The sequence below is a fragment of the Rhincodon typus genome, chromosome 24, assembly GCF_021869965.1.
Source record: "Rhincodon typus isolate 14 chromosome 24, sRhiTyp1.1, whole genome shotgun sequence".
Classification (NCBI taxonomy): domain Eukaryota; kingdom Metazoa; phylum Chordata; class Chondrichthyes; order Orectolobiformes; family Rhincodontidae; genus Rhincodon; species Rhincodon typus.
The window spans coordinates 9,734,625-9,750,018 of record NC_063355.1 but is presented as its reverse complement, the minus strand read 5'-3'; the positions used below and the strand labels follow the sequence as shown (position 1 = coordinate 9,750,018).

General features: G+C 45.6%; 1 protein-coding gene across 1 annotated transcript in view; it reads left to right on the top strand.

The window, feature by feature from the left end:
- The window catches only part of LOC109925932 (solute carrier family 2, facilitated glucose transporter member 11-like), a gene marked incomplete at its 5' end in the record, with an annotated part of 58,685 nt that overhangs the window by 19,735 nt on the left and 23,556 nt on the right, over window positions 1–15,394 (top strand). Inside the window, 4 exons of the mRNA XM_048611700.1 lie at window positions 472–632; window positions 2,822–2,946; window positions 7,171–7,300; window positions 12,832–12,980. Coding sequence (XP_048467657.1) covers window positions 472–632; window positions 2,822–2,946; window positions 7,171–7,300; window positions 12,832–12,980 — 565 coding nt within the window. The remainder of the gene's footprint in view (window positions 1–471; window positions 633–2,821; window positions 2,947–7,170; window positions 7,301–12,831; window positions 12,981–15,394) is intronic.

Here is a 15,394-nt window from a genome sequence, read left to right as displayed (position 1 = left end):
ACAGATACACACACACACACACACACACACACAGATACACACACACACACACACACACTCACACACTGACAGATACACACACAGGCTGGCACTGAACGATAATCACACACTGACAGGGACTGACACATCAACCAACACTCACACTGACTGAGACACACATTCTGACTGGCACACTGACCCTCGGCAACATAAAGACACACACACTGTTCAACACTCAGATACATCAACACCCACACTCTCACCAACAGTCTCACACTGATCAACACTCTCACACTGATCAACACACACACTCACCGACTGACACACGTGCACTGGCAGACACTCTGAAACTAAGTGATACACAGACACTGACACAGACACCTACTGACTAACACTCACACACATTGACACTCACAATCACAAGTCAGCTAATGCTTTTCAAAAATATGTCTTAGTTTGATGTTGAACCCAAGCTACTGTTCATTCTTGCAGCATATTAAGAACTTCATCAATGAAACATGGATTGAGAGACATGAAACACCATTACAGGAATATTCATTGATGCTCGTTTGGTCCTTCATTGTATCTGTATACCCCATCGGAGGACTGGTAGGAGCACAATTTGCTGCTGCTTTAACGCTAAAGTATGGAAGGTAGGAACATCAGTAATCAGTCTGTGCAACAAATTACAGGACTGCGGGCTGTGTAACTGTCTCATTTTGTAAGCTGTTTGAACTTGGACATAGGAGCTAAGCACTGATCATAAGATAAGACACAGGAGCAGGCTCAGCCCATCAAATCTGCTCCACCATTCAGTGACATCATGGCTAATCTGATTATTCACAACCCCACTTTCCTGCCTTTTCCCCATTATCCTCGATTCCCTTATTGATAAAAATCGGTCAGTCTCAGCCATGAATATACTTTCTGATCCAGCCACAACAAGCCTCTGTGGTACAGAAATCCACAGATTCACTACCCTCTGAGAGAAGGAAGTTCTCCCTATCTCTGTGTTAAATATATGACCCCTTGTTCTGAGTTTATACCCTTTGGTGCTGGACTGTCCCACAAGGAGAAACAACCTTTCCTCATCTACCTTGTCAAGTTCTCTAAGAATCTGATATGTTTCAAAGAGGTTTCCTCTCGTTCTTCTATATTTCAATGGGCACAGAGCCAACCTACCCAACCTCTCCTGAGAAGACAGACCCCCCCCAATACTCGGTATCAGCCCAGTGAACCTTCTCTGGACTGTCTCCAATGTCAGTATGTCTTTTCTTGGATAAGGGGCACAAAACCGTTCATATTATTCCAGCTGTGGTCAGACTAGTGCCTTGAGCAGTTTTCGCAAGACCTCCCTAATTTTATACTCTGTTCCCTTTAAATAAATACAGGTCACCATTCCAATTGCCTTCCCTATTACTCACTGAGGTTGGATGCTATGGATAAGAACTTCCAAATTGCTCTGTCCTGAAGCTTTTTGCAGTATTTCTCCATTTAAATAATATTCAGATCCTCTCTTCTTCCTGCCAAAGTGCACACCCATACATTTCCCCACATTATATTTGATCTACCAGGTTTTTGCTCACTGGCTTAACCTGCAGGCTTAACCGCTGCAGACTTTTTGTGTCATTCTCAATACTTACCTTCCAACGTACTTTTGTACCATCCACAAATCAGGCAACAGTACATACACTACCCTCATCTGAGTCATTCAGATATATTGTGGGGTGCGACTGATATAGATATTTACCAACAGAAATGTAAAAACAGCAGCACAGAAGCTCCAGCAGCATCAGAGGAGCAGGAAAGCTGGCGTTTCGGGCCTAGAACCTTCTTTTCTGAAGAAGGGTCTAGGCCCGAAACATCAGCCTTCCTGCTCCTCTGATGCTGCTTGGCCTGCTGTGTTCATCCAGCTCCACACCTTGTTATCTCAGATTCTCCAGCATCTGCAGTTCCTACTATCCCCAGCACAGTAGGTCCTACAGCAATAAGTCAGTAATGTATGGAGAAGATCAGGTGAGTTGTGGATTAAGATGATGGGAAAAACAGACTGAGGGATTGAGGGAAGGTTTTCCTTAAGGACATGAAGATAGTTTGCAAGGTGCAGTGAGAGAGTGGAGGTGGATGGACTGTGGGAATGAAGATGGTCAATGAAGACTGCACATGTGAATATCTGCTCAGACATGGTGAGAAATTCTAAGCTGAGGGTATATGTAAATACATGGAATTCAAATAGCTTGGGCAGGGTGTAGTGAATATTACAGCCTTTAGCTAACAAAACTTTCAGCGAAATTAAATACTAAAAGGTAAAGTTACCATAGTCCTAACAAACCATGGGGCTGCTCTCCTATTAGAGAGGGACAATGAGTCGTGGCTTAACCCAAGGGTCACTGCACTTCAGGTGAGGGGCGAGATTGAGAAAGTGGGACTTTCACGGTAACGTCAGCCAGTGTGGGAATGGGACCTGCACTGTTGGCATCAGTGTGGAAGCCTGCAGTCAGACATCTAATCTAACTGACCCCCTGTATAATAAAGCACGATGAGTAAATTAATCCGCTATGCCGCCTAATAAAGACGAGGGATGAAAATTCAGTAGATATTTTCAATTGGGCGGCATTCATTCTGACTATGGAGAGATGACTCACATGTGAATGATAAATTAATTCTGAACTGCTTTTTACTGATTATTTATCTTGTTTGATTACTTCTTGAAGCTCCATTGAAGAGTGTTTGGATACTCTATTTTGCTGAGCTTAGAAGATTAATTATTATTTCATGTTATTTAATAAAGATAATAGCTGTTCCGAATACATCCAACTATATCTGCATACTTGTGTTTCAGAAAGAAATCCCTGCTTTGTAATGACATTGTGACAATTGTGGCTGCGCTAATAATGGGCTTCAGCAAGATGGCAAGGTCATTCGAGATGATTGTGGTGGGAAGATTCCTGTATGGACTTAATATTGGTAAGAAGCTGGTATGCATCTTGGGCAGACATTAAAGGGAAGGTGAAGTGGAAATATTATTCTGGCTCAAACATCCCCTAAGATCCTGAGACCCACAAGTCCACCAAATTCACTTTACCTTTGTAAACAGCAGATAAACCCACAATATCCTTTAGCCCCAATTCCACAAAGTCACATGATAAAGCCAGTAACATCCAAATGCCCCTTTTCCAATTCTCATAATTCATAAATATATACATCCCCTACAATTCACAGGCGAATTGATGATAAAGGTCGGAATGTGATGATAGTAAAATGTAAGGTATGCAGGTTAGTTTGATCTTAGAGTAGGATAATAGATCGGCACAACCCCAGGAAGACTGTATCTAGAGTACTGTTTACAGTTCTTTTGCTCCTTGGAGGTTATTTAGAGACAATTTGCCTGACTGATTCCTGGGACGAATGAACTATCTCAAGTGGAGGAGTTGAACAAGTTGGGCCAGTAGATAGGTTAGAAGAGTGAGAGGTGATCTTAAAGCAACCTTGGCATGGCCAATGCTCTAAGCATGTTTCCTCCTTTGGGAAGGCACAGTTTAAAAATTAGGGATCCCCCAGTTAAGACTGAGATGGGGTGAGATACTTCCTCTTGGAGGGCTGTTGGTTGGAACTGTTTTACTCAGCAAGTAGTAGGGGCCGGTATTGAACATATTAAAAATTGAATTACAGAAATATTTGGTTGAAAAGGGAATCAGGTGTTAAGGGGGACAGCAAGAAAGTGGTGTCAAGTCTACAGTCAGACCAACTGTGATCTTATTGAATGGCAGGGAATGCCCAATCAACCTAAAGGCCAACTCCTGCTATTGATTAATGTGTTCTTATGATCTGCTTTGAACATTACAGTCCCTGCCCACCTAAAACATCCCTGTTCAAAACATCCAACTACATGTGGAGCTGGAAACAACAGGGAAATACATTCATGTTACAGTCAGAATAATCTTGTATATGTTCTTAGGCAGGAATCAGGAATGAGTAGCTTTCACTTGGTCGAATTATTCTTGATTATCAAGGGGATCAAGAGTAACGGGGAGAAAGCAGGAGAATGGGGTTGAGGAACTTATTAGCCATGATTGAATGGCGGAGCAGACTCGATGGGCCGAATGGCCTGTTTCCACACTGTAGGGATTCTATGACTCAGAGTTTGCAGATTCCACAATAAACCTTTATTACCCATTCCATAAGCCCATAAGACATAGGAGCAGAAATTAGGCCATTCGTCCCAACTAGTCCACACCGCCCCTCCGAAGAGCATCCCACCCAGGCCCCTTCCCCTATCCCTGCATTTCCCATGTCTAACCCACCTAACCTAAACATTCCTGAACACAATGGGCAATTACCATTGGCCAACCCACTAGCCTGCACATCTTCGGACTGTGGGAGGAAACTGGAGCGCCCGGAGGAAACCCACGCAGACACAGGGGAAACATGCAAACTCCACACAGACAGTCACCTGAGGATGGAATCGAACCCAGGTCCCTGGCGCTGTGAGGCAGCAGTGGTAACCACTGAGCCACCGTGCCGACTCTCTGTCAAAGGAGGGACAAGATATTCCTGAAGGGAGAGGTGGGGAATGGGTTTGGAAATGAGTGCCCTCTCTCTGACACCTCAACGTCCCTCCTGTACATTCATTAACCTTCAATCACAAGCCAACATCTCCCATGATTTGTTGAGGATGTTTTGGTGCATTCAGTTATATCCTCAAAACGTTCCTGAGGTGTTTTCCCTGCGCTCGTGGGAGTCTCCTGCGATGGGCAGGCTCCGAGCGGAGCTGTTGCTTTGAACGCCTGGTGTCAGAAACCTCGGGCCTCAGCAGAGCTAGTTTGGAATGAATAATATAAGGTTGGACTGGAAGAGATTCCTGCTCCTACGCTGCTGTTTTTAACCACCAACCTTCTGGCATTTTGCACTCCACTGTCATCGTGCTATTTCACTTGATCAGGCAATGTGTAACGCAGACCAAAAACATCACAAGAATTTGCCCATTTATGATAATTGTACCAGGTGAGGCCTGGTATTAGTCATGGCTCTAAGGAGGAAGAACTACATCTTCTTTGAGAACTAGCTGATGGGAGCATTGACATCAATAAAAACATAGCAACAGTAGTAGACCGTTCAGCTCCTCAAGCCTTTCAACAAAACATGGCTGATCATCATTAGAATAGAACCCTTACAGTGTGGAAGCAGGCCATTTGGCCCATCAAGTGCACACTAATCCTCTGAAGGGAATCCCACCTAGACCCACACCCCGTAGCCTATAACCTTGCATTTCCCATGGTTAACCCACCTAGTCTACACCTCCCTGGACAATTTAGCATGGGCCAACCCACCTAACCTGCACTTGTTTGGACTGCGGGAGGAAACCGGCGCACCCAGAGGAAACCCACGCAGACACAGGGAGAATGTACAAACTTCTCACAGACAGAGGGTGCAATCAAACCCGGGTCCCTGGCACAGTGGGGCAGCAGTGCCAACCACTGAGACCCCATGCTGCCTCCTTAATGCCACTTTCCTGCACTGTCTCCCTATCCCTGCCCAATGTCATTGGTCTCCAGAGATCCATTGATTTCTGACTTGAACCTGCTCAATGACTGAGCTTCCACAGCCCTGTCAGGTATTGAAATCCAAAGATTGATCACCCTCTGAGAAATTCCTCCTCACTTAAATGGTCCAGCCCACATTCTGAGATTATGGCCCTGGTTCTGGTCTCAGCAGTCCAGCCTGTCAGACCCTGTAAGAATTGTTGGAGTTTCAGTAAGATCATCTCTCATTCTTCTAGAGAATATAGGCCCAGTCTCGTTCCTCTTTGTCTCTTTGTGGAACCCCCTCTATGGTAAGTATATCCTCCCTTAGGTAAGGAGGCCAAACCTCTACACAATATCCCAAAATGTTAATGTGCTCATGCAATGCAGTGTCACTTACCTATCCCTAATTGCTGAGAAGGCAGTTAACAGTCAACATTGCTGTGGGTCTGGAGTCACACGTAGGCCAGACCAGGTAAGGACGGCAGTTTTCTTCCCTAAAGGACATTAGTGAACTGAATGGATCAGATGCCAGTTATAGAAAGACCCCGAATGTTATTTACAATGAGGGCATCAACCCACACAGCGATCAGGCTTTTTCTGCAGGAACCAGATGATCCCTAACACCCAGTTTTAATGTCTGAGTGGCAAGTTGAACATTTTTCTCGATTCTCATAACCGAAGCTTGACCACATTCAGTCTCTCTTAAAACCTTAAACCCACAAATGAGCTACTGATGTTAGATCTGGCTGCTGTCTGCAAGAACTGAAACATAGAAAATTAGAGCAGGAGTAGGCCATTTGGCCCCTGAAACCTACCCCACCATTCAATATGATCATGGCCAATCATCCAACTCACTACCCTGTTCCTGTTTTCTCCCCGTACCCTTGGATTGCTTCAGCCCTAGGAACTACATCTAACTCCTTCTTGAAGATATTCAATGTTTTGGTCCCAAACACTTTCTGTAGCAGAGAATTCCACAGGCTCCCCACTCTCTGGGTGAAGACATTTCTCCTTATCTCAGTCCTAAATGGCCTACCACATATTCTTAGGCTGTGACCCCTTGATTCTGAGCAACCCTGATCGCTGGGAACATCCTTCCTGTGTTTACCCTGTCTAGTCCTGGTAGAATTTTATAGGTTTCTATGAGATCCCCCCTCATTCTCCTAAACTGCAGTGAATATAGTCCTAACCAATTCAGTCTCTCTTCATGCATCAGTCCTGCCATCCCAGGAATCAGTCTGATAAATATTTGCTGCACTCCATCCATAGCCAGAACACCCTGCCTTAGATAAGGAGACAAAAACTGCACACTAGGTGTGGTCTCATCAAGGCCCTGTATAATTGCAGCAAGACATCCCTGCTCCTGTACTCAAATCCTCTCACTATGAAGGCCAACATACCATTTGCCTTCTTCACCGCCTGCTCCTCCTGCAACGCTTACTTTCAGTGACTGATGTACAAGGACACCCAGGTCTCATTGCACCTTTCCCTGTCCCAATCTATCGCCATTCAGATAATATTCTGTCTTCCTGTTTTGCTAGCAAAGTGGATAACCTCACATTTATCTGCTATGCATTTGCCCACTCGCTCAGCTCAAGCTGTTTCACTGGCCCATCTCTCATCGCTGTTACTGATGCACATTCTCTATCCTGTTTCTTTCTAAAAGGTATTGGATTAGTAGCTCATGGCCTATACCTTGGAGAAATTGCACCGAAGGAACTGCGAGGTGCCGTGTGTATGACCCGAGCTGTATTTGTTGCCTTTGGGAAATGGATGGGTCTGGTAATTGGACTCAGGTAAAGCTTGAACTGCTGTTGTAAGAATGTATTCTGCACTCTATTCTGCTGCCGGGATACACTTTTGTATGGTATGATCTGCCTGTAGAGCACGCAAAACAATACTTTTCGCTCTATCTCGCTACAGTGACAATTATGAAGCAATCAATCAATCAAACTAACTGCTCGACTATCAACAACTGTGTGTGAGGTTTTCACTTGCAGCTCAGACAACATGGCCCCATCATACACAGAGCACTTCTGACAGCGGAGTTTTATCATGATTGAAGTCTCTCGATGCGAAATTCAGCTCTGCAACCTTCACAGATTTGGTGTCACTTAGTAGAAAATTCTCATCTGTGCTGTGTTCACCCACTTCCAACATGGCTCGTCCTGAGTCTATTTTATTAGTGTACAGATCTCCAAAAGGCACCATCCTTTGGGACAGCGGAATAGCATCATGCCTCGTGACACTCTAGCATAACACAGGTTTGCATCTTACCCAGTCAGGCTTGTCTGTTAGAAAGCGGTAGTTAATCTGCTTGTCAACGATATTTGTATTATTAGAGAGTAATCTATGTAAGCATATAACCCACACTACAAGCAATCTTGCGGCAGGTTTAAATAATAACTAGTTGATTGTATATTAAAGAGCTATGGACAACTTTTACAGAAGACTGACTAACCTCTACTGAAGCACCTTTCAAATGCTTACCACACTGATCCTTGAGCTGAGGTTCTGCTTCCTTTAGGATGTCATTCCATCACCACCATTTCTCCACAATGTCCCACCTTCCTATCCACCCATGACATCCCATTAAGCATCCGCTTGGCCCTGTGGGTCTGATTTCAGCACCTCCTCAGAATGGACAGCAACAGTGAAACTGAATGCAAGAGGGTGGTAGCACAAGTGCTGTCATCCTGTGAGAGGATGGCCCATAGCACCCCAGCTGCTCCCAGAGAGTGGAGCCTCAGCAATAGTAACAGCTGGCTGGACTGTTGTGAGAGACTGAGATGATCTGGATATCCAGAGCGAATGGAGCCCGCACAACATCCAGCTGAGCCAGCTTGGCTTGCGTGAGCTCCGTCACAGCTCCTGCCAGAGCACCGAGGTATCTGAGGATTTCCCACTGGCGCTGAAATGGAAGCTGGGGCACTGCATCGTGGCTGTGCCCCCACAGCTGCTGCCAGGGTGTCACACAAGGAGAAGGATGGTCTTTGAGATGGCAGCAATCTTCTCTGCCAGGTTGGAGCTGGACTCCTCTAACAGTGACAAGGCTTGCCAAGCATCTCGTTGTGGATTCCCATTGGCATTTCCCATCCACCACCCCGTTGAAATCCTCATGTGAATCGCCCGCAGCATTCTAGAGAGCTGACCCATGATCTATACCAACCGCTTGAATGGCTTGCAGCCCACATGCTGCACTAACCTTCAGGGTCCATGCAGAGCCAGCACCTGATCTGCCAGTATCACACCAAGTCAGGGTGCTGCTTCAATACAGCGCAGTAACAGCTTCCCACTGTGATAACATGCAGAGTGCATTGGTGCTTCAGTAAAGGCTAGTCAGGCTTCTGTAAAGCTGTTCATAGCTCCTTAGTATATCAACAACTAGTTATTGTTAAATTGTTAAATCTCTCTCATCAAGATCCACTCTGTCCCTCATCAACATTCACTCTGTCCCTCATCAAGATCCATTCTGTCCCTCATCAAGATCCATTCTGTCCTTCATCAAGATCCATTCTGTCCCTCATCAAGATCCATTCTGTCCTTCATCAAGATCCACTCTGTTCCTCATGAAGATCCACTCTGTCCCTCATCAAGGTCCACTCTGTTCCTCATGAAGATCCACTCTGCCCCTCATCAAGGTCCACTCTGTTCCTCATGAAGATCCACTGTGTCCCTCATCAAGATCCACTGTGTCCCTCATGAGGATCCACATTAACCTGGCAGCAGTGCTTGGGAACCTGAAATGAGGAAATGAGAAGTGGAAGATGAACAGAGGGAGTGGGGAGTGGGAAAACGGGCAGTTAGAAAGAAAGAGGCTCGCGGTTACACAACCTGCAGCTTGCATTTTATGTCAGATGACAGGATAAAGATGAATTGAAATTCATTAGGGTCCAAGGCAGGATCATCCTGAATGGTCGGAGTAGCACCGGTCTCTGTCATAAGGTGTGGGTTGGGGGTGGGGACGGGGGGCGATGTTCTGGTCTCTTTTGGCAGGATGTAGCTGTCCCCATTGGTTCTGCCATGCTCCCTGCAGTTATAGGCCAATCTGCTCTGCAAAAGAGAGGAAAAGATATCCATTCTTGTACTGTATAGTGTTTAGATGATGACTGCTGTTGCTGAGTAGCTGAAGGTTTATGGAGCAGTAGGATGGGTTTGAGGTTTGTACCTTTGGAAGGTATGTGAGTGCGAGGGAGAAGAGGAGGTACATGGTAGGGCCTGAGTCCTGAGTGCAGCTGGGTGAATGAGGAGGCTGCACTGAGCATTATGAGAGTCTGGTCATGTCGTGAACTGGAAATATCATGGTTATATAGATTTGCCGAGCTTGTTCACCTGCAGGAGGTGACTGAGCTTCTTGAGGCACTGATTCCTGGGACCAGACACCAATGTGTTAACCTCCCTGGCCAGTTACAGGCATTCCTGGAGGAAGCAGTGGTGTATTGGTAACGTCACTAGACCAGTAATCTGGAGCTCCCAGGATAATGTGATGGGCACGTAGATTCGAATCCCAACGTGGCAGATGGACAAGTTTGAATTCAATAAAGGGCTGGAACATTATGAGTGACACAGTGGCTTGACCATTAACATTGCTGCCTTAAAGCACCAGGGACCTGGGTTCAATTCCACTCTAGGCTGACTGTCTGTGTGGAGTTTGCACGTTCTCCCCGTGTCTGTGTGGGTTTCCTCTGGGTTTTCCGGTTTCCTCGCACAGCCTAAAGATGTGCAGGCTAGGTGGATTGGCCATGGAAAATGCAAGGTTACAGGGGGTAGGGGGGTGGGTCTGAGTCTGGATGGGATGCTCTTTGGTGGGTCGGTGCAGACTCACTGGGCTGAATGGCCTGCTTCCACACTGGAGGGATTCCATGATTCTTTCTAGGAATGCTCCTCAAAATCATCCCGGCCTCCTAGAAACAGTGTTTCTCTTCTCCTCGTGGTTTCCTGGAGTAAGACCTTCAGTGCTTCAGCCGAGACTCTGAAGGGACAGACTCTTTCCTATGGTTCGATTTGAAGTGTTTTTCCATCCTGTCAATCCCTACAGTGACAGGAGGCCATCTTTATGACAGATACCGATGGCACAATGTGACCGAAACCCAACAGGAAGATTAAAAACTGCTAAAAAAAAGGAAATTCAGAAAGCAATGAGAGCACATGAGAAAACTAGAAAAGAAAGGAAAAGGGTCTAGGCCCGAAACGTCAGCCTTCCTGCTCCTCTGATGCTGCTTGGCCTGCTGTGTTCATCCAGCTCTACACCTTGTTATCTCAAAATCTCCAAAAGGGTTTTTTTTTAAATATACAAGACAATAAATAGGGAACGATCATGGCCCCTTAGGGACCATGGGGGTAATCTATGTTTAGATCTAAAAGACATGCGCTCAGCCCTCAGTGAGCATTATCAGTCTTCACAATGGGTGCAGGTATAGACAAGGTGAAAGACGTTGAAATATTAGAAGAAATTAGCAGATAGAGAAAGAGAGAGAAAGAGAAAGAGAGAGGGAGAGAGGAGGTGGAAGCAGATTTAAACATGGATAAATGCACAAGCCCAGATTTGCTGTATCCCAGGCTGTTGACATGGCAAGGGAGGGCATGTCAGAGACTCTGGTAATAACCTTCAAATCCCAAAATTGCTGGTGAAACTCAGCAGGTCTGGCAGCATCTGTGGGAATGAAGCACAGTCAATGTTTCCAGTCTGGTGCCTCTTTACCATAATGGACCGGCCAGGTTTCTCCAGCAATTTCTGTCTCTGCTTCAGATCTCCAGCATCCGCATTTCTTTGTTTTCTTTCAAATCAAATCCTCTCTGGCCATGGGTGAGGTGCCGCAGGACTGGAGCACTGCTAATGGTCGTCCCATTATTGAAAAAGACTGGAAGGAGTAGACCGGGAAATTCAGAGATAGTAAGAACTGCCGATGCTGGAGTCAGAGTCAACACAGTGTGGAGCTGGAGGAACACAGCAGGCCAGGCAGCATCAGAGAATCAGAGAAGTCGACATTTTGGGTCGGGACCCTTCAGCAGGGAAGTTATTACAAAGAATTCTGAGAGACATAATGTATCTGCACTTGGAGAGAGGCACATCAATTGGAGTAGTTGGCATGGATTTGTTAAGAGATGGTTGTATTTGACAAATTTGATTGAATATTTAGTGGAAGTTGTAGAGGGTAATGCTGCTGATGTGGTCTACATGGATTTTAGCAAGGTTTTTGATGAGGTCTCTCATAGCAGACTGGTCAAGAAAGTCAAAGCCAATAGGATCCAAGGCAGAGTGGCATATCAGAACCAAAATTGGCTGAGAGGCACGAAGCAGAGGGTGACGGTACAGGGACATTTCTGTGACTGGAAATCTGTTTCCAGTGGGGTTCTGCAGGGTTTGGCGCTGTTTGCAATGTTCATTAATGATTTCGTTTTAAATGCAGGGGACATAATCAAGACATTCAAAGACAATATGGAAACGGATCGGGTGGTAAATAGCGAGGATGATAGCTATAAACTGCAGAGGGATATCAATGGGCTGGTCAGCTGGGCAGTGTGGCGGCAAATGGAATTCCACTTGGAAAATTGTGAGGTGATGCACTTGGGGAGGGCTAGCAAGGCAAGAGATGACACTATGAATGGCAGAATCATCAAAATACTGAAAACCTGAGGGACCTTGGAGTGCATTTCTCTGAAGATGGCAGGACAGGTAGATAGGTTGGTTAAGAAGACATGTGGGATACTTTGTCTTTATCAGCTGAAGCATTGAATGCAAGAGCAAGGGGGCAATGTTGGAACACTATAAAACACTGGTTAGGCCACAACTGGAGTATTGTGTGTGCAGTTCTGGTCACCACCACATTATAGGAAGGATGTGATTGCATTAGAGAGAGTGCAAAGGTGATTTACCAGGATGCTGTCTGGGCTGGAGGGTCTGAGCTATGAGGACGGATTGGAAAGGCTGGGATTGATTTCCTTGGAGCAGTGAAGGTTGAGAGGGGACCTTATAGAGATACAGATAGGGTGGATGGTAATTTATTCATTAGTAGAAGGGTCAATAACCAGGGGGGATAGATTTAAGCTAAGAAGTAGAAGGCTAAGGGGAGAGTTGAAGAGATTTATTTTTCTCGTCAGAGTGTGGTGGGTGTCTGGAACTCAGTACCTGAGAGTGTGGTTGACTGCTACTTTTCCTACATTCTGACATACTTCATTTCAAAACTACTTGTTTGGTTGTAAATGCTTTGAGATTGAGTAAAGTGCAGAGGCGTAGAAACTTATTTAAGACAGTGGTTCTGGGTCACTCTGAAGACAGGTTGGTCCAGTAATTAATCTTGTTGTGCACTTCTCTATTCCTCTCCAGGCAAATTCTAGGCAATGAAAATACCTGGCACTTACTGCTAGCCTTCAGTGGACTGCCTGCCCTGATACAGCTCGTCACATTGCCATGGTTCCCCGAGAGCCCCAGATATCTACTCATGGAGAGAGGAGACACAGCTCTCTGCGTCAATGGTCAGTGCAAATACAGGCCACTTGGCATATGCTTTTCAAATTAAACCAGTAGTTTGTTGCTGTGTAGATCCAAAGAGCTGTGTGTAGTTTCATTGGCTGTTTTACAAAGATTACCAAGGTAAATCAGATAAAGGCGAGTTGGAATGGTCCAGCACGCATTGGGCCTATTTGTTGGATAAACTTCTCAGACTGAAGTTTTATAAAACGGAAGAGGGAATTTCGATGTTTGATGATATTGTAAGATGTGGGATATTGATTAAGGATTGATTGTTTCTTCCTCCAAAGTCAATTAGAAGGGAAATCAAAAAAGATAGAAAATAGGCCACCAACCAGCTGTACAGCAGTGAATCCCAAACCCTCTTCCCCCATGACCCCATTTGGGAGATTAAAATAATCAGGATCTGTGCAAGAGATTCTGATAGTATCAGAGCTGTGAGACGGGGCGTAGGGGGATCCAGACACAGGCTGACATAACACACCACACATTCACTCCTTCTGTTTCTCTCTCACACTTTCTCTTACTCAAACTCTCTCACACTTCACATTCATTCACTCACTCTCACACTATCACACACGTTCTTTCCACATTCACTCACACTCATTCACACTCCCACACTCTTATACACACACTCACTCTCTCACCGTCTTTCACACACTCTCACACACACTTTCTCACACTTGCTCACACTCATTCATAGTTTTATGTTCTCTCACACTTCTTCACATTCATTCTCATTCTCACTCTCCCTCTCACTCACTCACACTCTCTCTCACACACACTCGCTCTCACAGTCACACACACTGTCACTCATTCACAGTCTCTCAGACTCACTCACACGCTCTCACACTTTCTCACACTCTTTTCCACACTGACTCTTACACTCATGCACACTCTCTCAGCACTCTGTCAGACAGTCTCTCACACACTCTCTTACACTTACACTCACTCACTCTCCAGCAAAATATTTCCTCACACTGTCACACTCATTCATCACACACTCTCTCTGTTGCCAGTTCTCTCACACTCTCTCTAATTCTTTCATATATACACACTTATTCAAACTCCCCCACCCTCTCTGTCTCTATCTGTCACAGATACTTATGCGTGCTCTCTCACACGCACTCTTTTGGACACACTCTCCACACCCACACACATACTGCTACACATGCTCTGTTACTCTCATGCTCACTGTCTGTCACAGATACTCACTTAGCCTCACTCCCACTTAGTCACTCGCTCACACTGTCTTTCTCAAACTGGGATGGAGGCTGCATCAGGGCGCGTACATGGGGATGGGGTTGGTCAGGAAGCTGAGGTAGGAGAGCCATTTGCACTGGTTAGAGCATTCTCCAACAGGATGGCTCAGGATGTGAGGCAGGTGAGAAAGACCAGAGGAACATCACTGATTCTGGCATCTTCTCAATGGGCCAGTGATTGCTGTTGTTCAGAATGACAGTGATTCTCAGCTGTCAATGAGGATGGTCTGAAGCAGACTGGCTGCTCTGGGCACTAACCATCTCGATTGTCTGGTATTTGGCCAATGAGCCTGGCGCTGATGTTTAACTCTTCTGCAATTGCTATATTGGCCTTGCCTCACTCCACAGTGACCTTTACAGGTTTGGGGATCATGACACCTGGATTTGATCAACCGGTCCCCACTGGGATCCCAGCCGGAGTTCAGGAAGCTCTGATCCAAGGCAACAGTTCGTCGATCAAAGTCAACCACTGTCGCTAGGTCAGAAACCTGGAAATTTCCTTACAGCAGGAACCTACAGCACACAGGCTGAGTGATGTGAATAGGCAGCTCACCACCACTTTCTCGAAGCAATTAGGGATGGACAACAACATCCTAGACAGTCAGGAATGTTCACATCCCGTGAAACTATAAAAAGTAATATGAAGACCGGGAGAGAGCTTTAAAAAAAAGGTTCAAATGTAAAGAGGAGCTCAGCCAGAATATTAGCTTCTTTTGATTGCCCTTCTGAAGAGTGAGACTGCCCATATGCTAAGCTGTTACACATCCAGTGACCTTCACTGGTGCACAGTGCGAGGGCTTTCTATATGCCCTCCCTTAACTCCTATGTCCAGAAGGGTCACATCAGCACCTGAAATGTTTGAGACTTGGTTTGACTGTTCACTGGGGTTTAGTAGCTGTGTCACTCTGTGAATGCACTATATACAGTGGCTCACCTCACCAGAATTCCATCACTTAATCCCTTTCAATAAGCTTTGATGAGATATGGGCATCACTGGCAAGGCTGGCATTCATTACCCTTGAACTGAGTGTCTTACCATTTCAGAAGGAGGTAAGGGTCAACCACATGGCTGTGAATTTGGGGTTAATGTAGGCCAATAAATGACATTAATGAACCCAATGGTTTTTACAACAATCCATGGTCATTGTCATGGCTTT